We start from the raw sequence: 13269 nt of genomic DNA, 5'->3' as shown, positions 1-13269 counted from the left end.
GTGTTTCAAGGGCTTTGTTTTTGTTTGAGCCCAGATTATTTTAGAAAAGTTGTCATTATATCCTTTTTTTCTTTTTACTTTTAGCATTTGGAAAAAGAAGTTAATAATTGTTCTCATGTTGGGTGAAAGGTGGAAATAAAATTTAGAATTTTTTTTTCTAATTTAGGCAAAGTAGAATTCTTTATTATCAAAGGTGTAAGATTACAGCTCTTCTTCCTGTGCTGCAGTAGTCTGTCAGTATCTATGCACTTTCAGCAAAGTATATTTTTGTGTAGTCTGACTCAGCAGGTTGAAAGTTCCCATGGATTAAGTATCTTATCTGAAAATGGTTTTAGGTGAGGTAAGATTTCATTTATTTGCTTGAAACCACATCATATATTGGGCTATAAGTATCCTGTCCTGTCTAGTTCAGGATATTCTGTGAAATGCTACTGCTATTTCCATTTTGGGATTCTATGATGCCCGATTTAACATTCTCGCCAGTGGTCAACACAGAAAAGTGATAGGAATAGGATCTAGGATTTTCAAGCACAATGACAAATCAGTATTTAATAAGTTAGAACTCTTTAAAATGACCTTCTGTGTTCTCTGTCTCTGAATGGCATCAGAAACTCTTGAGCGTTGTCTTTGATTCTTCCTTCTCACTTTACCTTCCTTCTCCCTTCCATCATTATCATTACAGTTGGAAACTTTGACTTTCTTCTTAGTTTCCATGGTGCTCAAGCTTGCTCAATCAAGGGTCCTCTGCCAATCATTACTATCCCCACAGCAGGAACCAGTTCCCTTCCAATTCTTCCTAGGGGATTTCAGGATGTTCATTGCCAGCTTTGATGATTTCAAGAATGGAGAACCTAATATTATTTTGAGACTAGGCCAGGCATGGTGACTCATGCCTGTAATCCTAGCACTCTGGGAGGCTGAGGTGGTAGGATTGCTTGAGGCCAGGAGTTTGAGACCATCCTGAACAAGAGCAAAACCATATCTCTACAAAAATTAGAAAAACTTGGTTGGGTCTGGTGGTGCTCGCTGGTAGTCCCAGATACTTGGGAGGCAGAGGCAGGAGAATTGCTTGAGCCCAGGGGTTTGAGGTTGCAATGAGCTACCCAGAGTGACAGAGCAAGGTTCTGTCTCCAAAAAAAAAAAAAAAAGGAATGATAATCATGCCAAACAACCACCACAGGCTGTCCACATGAGTGGCTAAGATAGTGACACCTTTGCTTCCTGATGATTCAGTGTACAGAAACTTTGTTTCATGTACAACATTATTAAAAATGTAGAAAATTATATTCAGGCTATGCATACAAGGCATATATGAAACAAATGAATTTCATTTAGACTTGGGTCCCATCCTCAGTGTGTCCCATGTATGTGTGAATCTTCTGAAATCTGAAAAAAATCTGAAATTCAGAACATTTCTGGTCTCAAGAATTTCAGATAAGGGATACTCAATCTATATTACCTCTTCAAATATTACTTTTGTTCCATTCTCTTATTTCATTTTGGAACTCCAACTTGACATATGTAAGACTTATTTACTCTTCCCTCCATATTTCTCTTCTTTTTTTTTTTTTTTTGAGACAGTCTTGTTCTGTAACCTGGGCTCAAATGCATTGGTATCATCATAGCTCACTGCAGCCTCAAACCCCTAGGTCCAAGCCACCGTCCTGCCTCAGCCTCCCAAGTAGCTGGGACTACAGACGTGTGCCACCACGCCTGGCTAATTTTTCTTTTTTTTTTTTGAGACAGAGTCTCACTTTGTTGCCCAGGCTAGAGTGAGTGCCCTGGCGTCAGCCTAGCTCACAGCAACCTCAAACTCCTGGGCTTAAGCGATCCTACTGCCTCAGCCTCCCGAGTAGCTGGGACTACAGGCACGTGCCACCATGCCCGGCTAATTGTTTTTCTGTATATATTTTTAGTTGTCCACATAATTTTTATTTCTATTTTTAGTAGAGACGAGGTCTCGCTCAGGTTGATCTCGAACTCCTGACCTTGAGCGATCCACCCGCCTCGGCCTCCCAGAGGGCTAGGATTACAGGCGTGAGCCACCGTGCCCGGCCTAATTTTTCTATTTTTAGTAGAGACAGGGTCTCACTCTTCCTCAGGCTGGTCTCAAACTCCTGGCCTCAAGCAATGCCCCCACCTCAGTCTCCCAAAGTGCTAGGATTACAGGTGTGAGCCACCGTGCCTAGTCATATTTCCTAACTTATTTCATATTTTCCATTTTTTGTTTCTACGCTGTATTTCAGATGTGTCTAGATATAGCTCAGCAAAGGTTCCCAACTGTGGACTTTGTGTCCTCTTCTGTTTGCTCCAGGAAACTCCCAAAACTTCAAGTTCAACCAGTTGGCAAATGCCAACAAGATAAAAGCCAGATTTAATGGTCTAAGTGCCTCTCTGGGTTCCCACCTTACTTTACTTTTGGCCCGAGTATTCCATGTTCCTTTTTGCCAGCTCATCTATGCGTTTAAGAAAAATGAATGAATATATAATTATACTAGATGATGGTTATAATATGTAATTATTTATTTAATTATGATATAAACACACTCACGTATTTGTTTTTATATATTTAATACTTTTTACACACATACACATACACACATAATTTTAGCCAATATTTCCAATGTTGGATCTATCAAGGTACCTAATTAATATAGATGGAAACAGTCCCCAATATAAGATTTCTATACCCAGGCAAGCTGTCAGTCATTGTGCGAAAGTGGGCAACAGTATTTTCTGACGTGCAAAGTTTCAAAACTAATTTCCCTTTCCCAGGATGCTAATGGAGGAAGTGTTACATCAAAATAAGAGAATGCACCAAGAAAAATATGGGATATGAGAATCAGGGATTCAGCACAGACGAAAGACAAGAGGAATTTCCAGGATGATGGTGAAATGGCTACAGTTCATCATATCCAGACAGCAGCAGGCAGTCCCATTTGGAGCAGATGAATGGAGGGTGCCAGGAATAGAACTTTCCAAGTGAAAAATAGATATGATAGATTATTTAATGTGAATTGCCATATTAAGAGAAGTTTTACAGAATTTAAAGGCTTTTTTATTTAAAATTTTTAAATTATGAAATATACATATTAAAAAGTGTTTAAAAATATATATATAGTTCAAAGAAGAACAATAAGATAAATCCCCATGTATCCATCACCTAGCTTATGAAATAAAACACTATCAGCACCTTATTTACCTCTCCCCATAGAGAATCTCCACTTCCCACACTGTCTTGAGTTAAATGATAATCAGTTCCTGGCTTTTCTTTATAGTTTTACCACCTATGCATGTATCCGTGAAAAAGATATGTTTAGCTTTGCCTGTTTTTGAACTTTATTATTAGTGGAATCATACTGCTTTTGTTCTTCTCTGCTTATTTCTTTATTATATTTTTCAGATTCATGTAACTCTTTTACATTCATTTTCACTGCTGTGCCATATTCTCTTGTCCAAATACATCACAACTTGTATATTCTACTGGTATGCATGTTTAGCTTGTTTGTCTTTGCTTTTACCAACATGTCTACGAACATTCTTGTTTGTGTGTCTTGATGCCTATACACAGGACTTTCTCTGTAAAGTAAAAGTACTGGATTGAAGGACACCTATGTGTTTTATTAGGTGATGCCTTACTGTTTTCCAATTTTTCCCATTTTCTTGTTAATACCTGATAATGTCTGGCTTCTTATATTTGTCAGTATGATGGATGTGAAATTATACTGTGATTTTAAATTTTATGTCTCTGATTATTAATGAAATTGGGAACCTTTTCCTATGTTTTTGAGCTATTTGTGTTTCCTCTTTTGTGAAATGCCTGTTAATGTCTTTTGCCTGTCAAAGGGTTTTGGAAAGTAATTAGTGACAATTTCACAGGAAACTAAGCAAACAAAATTAGAGACAATTATTAAGTCTGGAAAACAAAATGTAGAAGAAAAAATGTAATTGATATGCCATGTGGCTCAACTGTAAACAATATTTCTGTAATAACTAACATTTATGAAGTACTACGTGCTTATAATCACTTTCAAAAGCTTACAGTTGAGGAAATTGAGGCAGATTAACTTGTGAATTTTTAACAAAAAATTTTTAATTTTGATGATGTTCAAGTCCTATATCTTCTATCACTTCTGCTTTTGGTATTGCATCTAAGAAATTGTTGCCTAACCCAAGACCAAAGTTTTACTCCTGTGTTTTCTTCTCAGAGTTTTTTGGTTTTAGCTCTTACATTTGGGCTTGTGATCCACTTTGGGTTAATTATGTGTGTGGTGTGAGAAAGGGATCCAGATTCATACTTCTGCATGTAGATATCCAGTTGTCCTGAAATCATTTCCCCCATTGAATTATCTTGGCCTCTTTGTTGAAAAATCAAATGACTGTAAATGTTAGAGTTTATTTCTGGACACTCTTTTTTTTCCTAACTATTTTATTTATATAAAATACACTCTTAATTCTGTTTGATTGATCTATATGTCTATCCTTATATCTGTACCACAGACTTAATTACTATAGTTTTATAGTATCCCATTTGCTTTTACTAGATAGTTTATCAGATTAAGTAAAGGACACTATGTTTATTAGCCTCAAAGTTGCTTAATAATACTAATAAAAATATTTCTTGAGACAGAAAGCTAAGTGTTTTATGCACATTAGCTCATTTCATACTGTCAACAGATATTAATTATTGATGTGTCAGGCCCTGGGAATATATTGGTGAACAAATGGAGAACATTCTTGCTTTAATGGATCTGACATTAGTGGTGAATTTTGGTGGGGTGACTCAAGTATAACAAATATAGGAATAAAATAATTTCAGAAAATTATTAGTTAGATAAAAATAAAACAGACTAATTTGAGAGTAACCAAGGGATGAGAGGACTACTTTGATCCTCATAACAACCTCTATAAAGTTGGATCTGACTTGAAGAAACTTGGGCTTTCAGAAGTTAAGTGACTTGACTAAGGTCATACAGTTAATACAGGCAGAACTGGGTTATGAAAATAACCTTTAGTTGGTAGCAAAGGGAAAAGGAATTTAGGTTTAGGAACTACTAAGAGTGCAGTGTCTCTTCATTATAATTTTCCTCTTGTTATTTTTTCTTTCCACTGGAAATAGGTTGTTAAGGTCAAATTATAGGCCAAGGACTCTTTTTTTTTTTTTTTTTTTTGAGACAGAGTCTTACTGTTGCCCAGGCTAGAATGCCGTGGCATCAGCCTAGCTCACAGCAACCTCAAACTCCTGGGCTCAGGTGATCCTCCTGCCTCAGCCTCCTGAGTAGCTGGGACTATAGGCATGTGCCACCACGCCCGGCTAATTTTTTCTATATATATTTTTAGTTGTCCAGCTAATTTCTTTCTGTTTTTTTATTCTTTTTTATTTTTTTTTTAAGTATAGACGGGGTCTCGCCCTTGCTCAGGCTGGTCTCAAAATCCTGAGCTCAAATGATCCGCCCACCTCGGCCTCCCAGAGTGCTAGGATTACAGGCGTGAGCCACCGTGCCCGGTCCAAGGGTTCTTAATTTGGCATTCTTAGATAGGTTTTGTGAAGCCAGTGGAATTGTATGCAAAATACATGTGCATGCATTTTTTCTGGATATAGAGTTCATAGCTTTCATCAAATTCTGAACATGGTCTGTGATAATAGCAAAGGATCCATAAACACATTTGATTCATGTGAATTTGGCAGAAGCCATATTTTCTTTGTGTCCTACAGACCACTTTGTTCCTTCTCTGCCAAACTCCTTCCTCTGGTAGCAGGAGGTGGGAGGAAATTATACATTTATTTTGTTAGGTTTGAAATAAATTTTATTCTGATTTAAAAATTTGCATACAGTTACCTACCAAAGTAGATTTTTATTTGTAAATCATAGGACTTAATTCATCTTTCTGACAGTTCAGAACTTTAGAATTGACTTTGATTCCACTGTCAGTCATCCATGTCTTGTGAATATTCCTGAGATTTGTTGATTTTCCTTTGAAAGTTCTTTCTGTGTTTTCCTATATTTTAATTCCATTGCCAGTGAAGACTCCCATCCTTTCCTAGCCAGGTTATTGCAACATATTTTTTTCCAGAATCAAGCCTATCTTGTACCTTTTACCAGACCGATCTCTCTAAAATACTTTAATCTATACATTTTATTGGCTCTTCACTTTTTATAATACTATCCAAGTCCTATCTGCCTTTTGGGCCTCTCCAATAAAATCCCACACAGATCACACAAAAAGAACATATATTGCCCACTTTATTATATGTAACATCATTCTTTCTTCACTATTTCCTTTTAGATGTGTCAGCTTCTTTTAACTTTTCAAAACTGCTGTACTTATATCCACCTCATTCCAGTTAGGTATTTTTGTTTATTTTCAGTGTCTCCTATAACAGGCACTAGACTGGGTCCTTATTCATGCTCTTCTCTCTGCCTGAAATATCTTCCTTACCCCTCCCTATCTCCATCTATCCAAATTCTGTCTGTCCTTCAATGCCTAACTTGTTATTTTTTTCTTTGAAGCCTCTATTTATTCCACAAGTTGAAAGTAATCTTTCTTTCCTCTTTTGAACATTGATCGCACTTTAGTTGTACCTCTTAGGGTATTCAACTCTTAGTACATTATGTTATTTTTGTACTTGATACTAGCTTCTTGAGGGTAGAGACATTGTCTCTCTGGTTTTATAATTATCCTAACATCTCCCATCACCCCACCTCAGTTCCAGCCTTATACATATAATATAACACATTCTTAGTAAATGTTCGTTGAATGAATAAATCCTTTTTTTATTTTCATGTTGCCCAGGCTAGAGTGCAGTGGCTATTCACAGTTGCAATCCTAGCACACTACAGCCTCGAACTCCTGGGCCCAAGTAGGGGCATGCTGCAGCAGCTGTCAGTAAATCCTTATTTTTAAAGTATAGCTTAACTTTGCTATGCTTTTGAAAGTTCTTTCATTACTTTAAAATTGTTTCATTATGACCCCATGGAAGAAAAAAGCCACTAATTAATTTTAGAAATTATAACTAAAAAAATCCTATCCAGGCTGTAATGACCGTAACGTAGCTATGTATAAAATAATGAGGATCTAAAGCTATTTTTAAAAATAATGAAAACTACATTCCTAAATTAGAGTATTCTTTTGTGACTAGAATACAAAGATAATGTAAGGTTTTTGCTGCCTGTTTAATGTCTTACATTGGATGCAAATTAACTATAGTCTTGGAGGATATAAACAAATGTATGTTCTAAAGAAGGTATTAGGGGTATGCTAGAAAATCTCTGGGAGTAGGAACAACATTTGGAGATGTAGAATTATTGACTCCTTAACCAAATGGGAATTACTCATTTGGTTGGTATAAGTTGGGTAATCCCTGGAAGCTTTCTTTCTTTTTTTTTTAATGAAGGAAATTAGAAGTGGAGAATATTCTCCTAGGAATAATTTCTGTTTATAGGAAGTAATTTTTCTTTAATTAGTACCTGGCCAACTTGGAAAGTTTCTATGGCATTGGCAAAGTTAGACATATTTGGACTCTGAAAAGGAAATCTCTGATAATGTGCACTAAAGCCATTATTACTTTTCAGAAGCGTAAATGAGAGAGTGTAACAGTAAAAAAAGAATCTAAGAAGTAATATAGCATTGGAGTAGAGGCTTTGGAGAATGATAGGACTAGATTTGAGTTCTGTCACTTCCATTTATTAGTTATGTGAGCTTGGGCAAGTTACTTTATGTCTCTAAATATGTTTTTTCGTCTGTTAAATGAGGATAAAAATAACTCAAAGTTTTGTGAAGATTATATGGAATCATGCCTGTAAAATATTTGGCACAGTGTGACTCACTGTTGTACACAGTAAATATTAGATACTATGATGATATCCTAGGTTCAGATATAAAAAATTTATCCATGGATCTTTAGGATCTATTATAACATGTTTGACATGCCATGTTGTGGTTGTTATACTCAAATTAGTATATGCATAGGTAGATTTATGAGTGACTGATGAGTGAGTAGAATTAGAAGTTCTATTTTTAGTTATCCCGTAGGACTTCAAGTACAACCAGAAAACCAAAAAAAATGGGTCCAGGCTGAAGTTGGAATTTATTTCCACAGAGACACTTTTTCTGTCAGAAAATAGGATTATCCATTTACTGAGCAATTACCAAAACCCAGATGTATTAAATTATTTAAGAGACATGTTATTTTATTCAGTCACTACAATCCAAGGCAGAGTGTGAATAATTTGACCAAGCACATACTGTAAGTGTTAGGAACTTACAGAGAATTATAGGGAAATGGTAGAAACTATAAGGAATTTGAATTCCCCTCTCCTTTCAAATCATGTACTCTACATTTGTATTCCTAGTACCTTTTTCAACTTGAGGAACTTTGAAAATTCTCAGTGTCCAGGCCATACCCCAGACCACTTAAATCAGTTTCTAGGGGTGAGACCCAAGCATCAGTATTTTTTAGAGTTTCCTAGGTCTGTGATCCTCAACCCCAGGCCACAGAACGTACAAGTGTTGGGAACCATCCCGGCTGCATAGCAGGAGGTGAGCGGCAGCAAGCAAGGGAAGATTCATCTGTATTTACAGCTGCTCCCTCTAGCGGGCTTCACCGCATAAGCCCCGCCTCCTGTCAGATTAGCAGCAGCTTTAGATTCTCACAGGAGTATGAACCCTGCTGTAAACTTTGCATGCAAGGGATCTAGGTTGCGTGCTCCTTATGAGAATCTAACGCCTGATGATCTGAGGTGGAGCTGAGGCAGTGATGCTAGTGCTGGGGAGCGGCTGCAAATACAGATTATCATTAGCAGAGAGGTTTGACTGCACAATAAATGTAAAGGGCTTGAATCATCCCGAAACCATCCTCCCCACCGTCCCACCTTCCCACTCCCCTCACCCCCTCCACCCCTGCTTCCATCCATGGAAAAATTGTTTTCCATGAAACCAGTCCCTGGTGCCAGAAAGGTTGGGGACTGCTGCCCTAGGTGATTTCACTGTTACAGAGATTGAGAACTACTGACCTGACTCAATGCCTAGAACAGAGTGGACATTCAATAAATGCTTCGCTGTTGAAAGAATACACCCCTGATTACTCAGTTGGCTCCATTGTAATTCTTCCCAGTATTCAAGTAGCCAACCAAGAGTGCTTTTGTATCAACTTAAGTTTTTAAGAGGGGCTTTGTATTATGCTTTGTAGGTATTCTCCACTCAGCCCCGTAGCATATATGGGAAGATATCTGGTAGGAGGCAATGTTTTGCTGCTGACAGAATTCTGAATTTCCTTCATTACTGGGAAGAAAAGTAGGGGAAGGCTCAGGGTTTTTTTCTTGTGCTCCATCCAAGGTTGAAGACATAGGCTGTAAATAGACATTGGTTATTTTTGTTTTGTTTTAAAATAAATTTATATTTTTTAATAATATATGTTCAAAAATCAAAAGATAGAAAGGGATATACACTGAAAATTTTTCCTCTCATTTCCCAGTCATACATCCCCTCCCAGGATACTATCAGTGTTATATCAGTGTCCTCCCAGAGATATTGTAAATGTATATAAATAATCAAATATAAATATAAATAATTATATTTATATATATTGCCCAGTTTTATCCAAGTCATAGACTGTACATCATGTTTGTCTTTTTTTTAAAACAGTGTATCTTGGAGTTATATATTCATATATAAGCCAAAGAATTTTATCAATGCATAACTTCTTCATTTTTACAACTATTATGTACCACAGTTTATTTTAATCAGTCCCGTGTTGATGGATATTTAGGTTGTTTCCAACTCTTCTCTATTACAAACAATGCTATGTTGAATAGATAAGTCGTTTCACTTCTGTGTGAGCAATTCTTCTGATAAATTCCTAGGAATTTATGGTATTACTATTGCCAATTTGCCTCCCATGAAGGTTTCCTAATGTTGATTGGTTGGGAATGACAAAGAAGCATGAAAGAGTGTGAAAGATTAAAGGTGTGAAGAAGGAATAGTGACCAAGAATGATTGTGTTAATAGTAGGAATGGTTTTTGTTTTTTGTTTTTTTGGAGATGGGAGTCTTATTGTGTTGCCCAGTCTGGTCTGGAACTCTTGGGCTCAAGCAATCCTCCTGCTTCTGTCCCTTGGGTAGCTGGGACTACAGGTGCATGCCACCACACCTAGCTAATTATTTTTATTTTTATTTTTTGGAGATGGGGTCTTGCTCTGTTGCTCAGGCTGATCTCAAACTCCTGGCCTCAGGTGATCCTCCTGCCTCAGCTTCCTGAGTAGCTGGGATTATAGGCGCAAACTGCTGCACCTGGCAGGAATGGTATTAGAGTGGGTTGGGAGAATAGGAATGAGCCTATAGCCAAGAGCAACTAGTAGGTTTTGTGGTATATATAAACATGGAATTTATTTGTGATTAAAATATACTAATGAATTTTCTAGAATCCTAAACTTTTTACTCTTAAATCTATATTTGAACTTACTTAAACACATTTTTAATGTGGTGCTTTGTGATGAGCTCTTATATCTTTAAGAGAAAATACCTTTGCTATTTTCATTTCAGATTTACATTTAGCATTTGTTGACCAAGATTTTATCTTTTCATACATAACTATTTTTTACTTGAAATGTCTCTTTCTTTTTTTTCTCCCTAGCCCTGGAAGAAAGCGGGATTTTTCCCCTGTTCCTTGGAGTCAGTACTTTGAATCCATGGAAGATGTAGAAGTAGAGAATGAAACTGGCAAGGATATATCCTTTGCAATGGCTTATTCTTTAGTGAGTTTACGATGTTGTCTAAGTTAGAAGGTAGTTTCTAAAATGTTCTTTATTCTTGCTTTATTCTCCACTTGTTCTTTATGGAATGTTACCTGAAAGTCCATGCCAATATCTTTCTTGGCTATAATTATCCAGTGCATGGAGAAGGGATTAAGAATTACATTCATGAAACTAATATACTATAACTCTTAAGGGCCCTGGAGAAGGTTTCATAAATCAGGTGAGTTGAACTGATTTCATTTCTATTATAGAAACCAGGGACTATGTCCTCATTAAGGCAAAGGGAGTAATTTTTTTTCTTTGAAAAAAATGGTTATACTGGCTTTATGCTTCAAAAACTCAGGGTTGGGGTCTCAGAAATATTTAAGTTTCTCTTACATTTGGAAGTCTGCAGTTTTGTATATAGGTTAGTGCTCCTTGAGTTTTTTACTCAGTATTATTATGATTAAATAATCAAAAACTTAAGAGAGCCAGAACTTGGATATGTTATCTTTAACTATTCATACACTTTTCGAGTTTACAAGAGTGGTTCAGAGGGTCCAGTCCTGCTCCTTTTGCATGGAGGAGGTCATTCTGCCCTTTCCTGGGCTGTGTTCACGGTAAGTTATTGATAGTAGAAGTTGATGTTAGCACTGATGAAGTCAATTAAAGGTAGAGACAAATCTCTGAAATTAAGGTGTTTTATTTGGGAAGCAATAATTGCATTTTGGGACACGCACACAAACCGGGTGGTCTTTGATGTATCTGAAGAACAAAGAGAAGGTTGGAGTTTTTATTAAAAGGCAAAATGTTATGTATTGTTCTTCAGGAAGGTTCATTGAAAGTTTGGGGGAGCTGGCAAGTTCTGATTGGTGAGTGACTGTGGTGGGTAAAACTAGTCTTAGAATCACAGTAGGTTTTAGTAGCTAATAGGTAAAACTGATTTTAGGTTACAGCAGGCAGTTTCAGCAGACAGACTTGCAGAGAATTATATTCTTGTAACAATGTTATGTACCCTGAGTGTTTTTTCCCTCTTGACTGTTTTAGTTGGTTGTGACAAGAATGACCCAATTTGTACAATCAGCATTCATTGTGCAATCATTGTTTTACTTCTGAATAAATCTGACTAGTCTAACTCTTCCTTCTGTGCTCACTTATATTGCTTCACATAAGAAGGTTAGGGATTAGTAGAAGCCAAGTATTTGTCATGGTAGGCTGAAAATCCCCTGTTCTTTAAACCAGAGGTTCTTAACTGGGGTAAGGCTTAGTGCATGAATTCGTCAGTTTATAAAATTTTGTATGTTTGTGCATTGCAATGAGGGGCAATGGATTTGTGCTTTGATAAAAGTGGGGATCTGTATCTCAGTAATATAAGAGATAAGCAGACATTTATTCAGTTGCTTTAGATAATGTCTGTCACTTTATTTGTCTTCCATAAGAGCCAATGTAGTACTTTGCATATGGAGGTATCTCATAAGTATTTGGAAAATATTTCTTCTTATGTTGAATGATTCTTTGTAATTTAATGGTACTTGTGAGCTACTAGAGAGTAAACAATATTTGGCTGATCATAACCCTGGTCCAGAGTAGGGGATTGAATGCTGCCAGTTTAATATCCTTGACTCTAGGATGGGGCAGCCCATGTGCAAGGAGAGAGGCTGCCAAGGAAGATATTAGCAACCTCTATGTTTAAAATAAATTTGTCATCTCTTATGTGTATTAAGCAGATATACATACATCCTCTGTTTACCACTAGGGACCCTGAAGGACAGAAAATGGGAGAGCAAGTGGGAATACAGCAGCACTGGCCACCTGGAGCCAGATGGCTGTGGAGTTGAGGAAGGCCCTGAACATACCACTTTGTACCTGGTAGCAGGGATTATTGGGATTAAGTATAAAAGCACCTCTTGTCTCTTCTATTAGACCATGAATTCCTTGAAAACAAGGATAATGTCTTATTCCTTTTGTTTCCCACGTGCCTGAAACAGTTCTTGACATATAGGCACTTACTCAATAGTTATTAAATAATTTGGCCCATGTCTCGTTTGGTACTTCCTTCTCTTACTCTAGGATAAGCTGTATGATATGGCCATAAGTGCCAGGCTCTCTCATGTCTCTAGACCAGAGCTATTCAATAGAAATATTAATATAATACAAGCCACACATGTCATTTTAAATTTCCTAGTAGGTAATTCAAATAGATAAAAAGAAACAGGTGAAATTAATTTTAATATGTATTTTATTTAATCCATTGCATCTAAAATATCATTTCAAGGCTGGGCACAGTGGCTCATGCATGTAATCCTAGCACTCTGGGAGGCCGAGGCAGGTGGATCGTTTGAGCTCAGGGGTTTGAGGCCAGCTTGAGCAAGAGTGAGACCCCGTCTCTACTAAAAAAATAGAAAGAAATTGCTGGACAACTTAAAATATGTAGAAAAAATTAGCTGGACATGGTGGCGCATGCCTGTAGTCCCACCTACTCGGGAGGCTGAGGCAGTAGGATTGCTTGAGCTCAGGAGTTTGAGGTTGCTATGAGC

At 37.0% G+C, this 13269-nt stretch overlaps 1 protein-coding gene across 1 annotated transcript in view; it reads left to right on the top strand.

Moving 5' to 3' along the window:
- Positions 1 to 13269, top strand: part of PPME1 (protein phosphatase methylesterase 1) — a 63558-nt gene that overhangs the window by 8752 nt on the left and 41537 nt on the right. Inside the window, exons 2-3 of the mRNA XM_045555486.1 lie at positions 10633 to 10726; positions 11260 to 11352. Of these exons, the coding sequence (XP_045411442.1) occupies positions 10633 to 10726; positions 11260 to 11352 (187 nt within the window). The remainder of the gene's footprint in view (positions 1 to 10632; positions 10727 to 11259; positions 11353 to 13269) is intronic.

The sequence above is a fragment of the Lemur catta genome, chromosome 7, assembly GCF_020740605.2.
Source record: "Lemur catta isolate mLemCat1 chromosome 7, mLemCat1.pri, whole genome shotgun sequence".
NCBI lineage: Eukaryota > Metazoa > Chordata > Mammalia > Primates > Lemuridae > Lemur > Lemur catta.
Note: the sequence above shows the minus strand (reverse complement) of the source record. Positions and strands in the feature narration are given on the sequence as shown.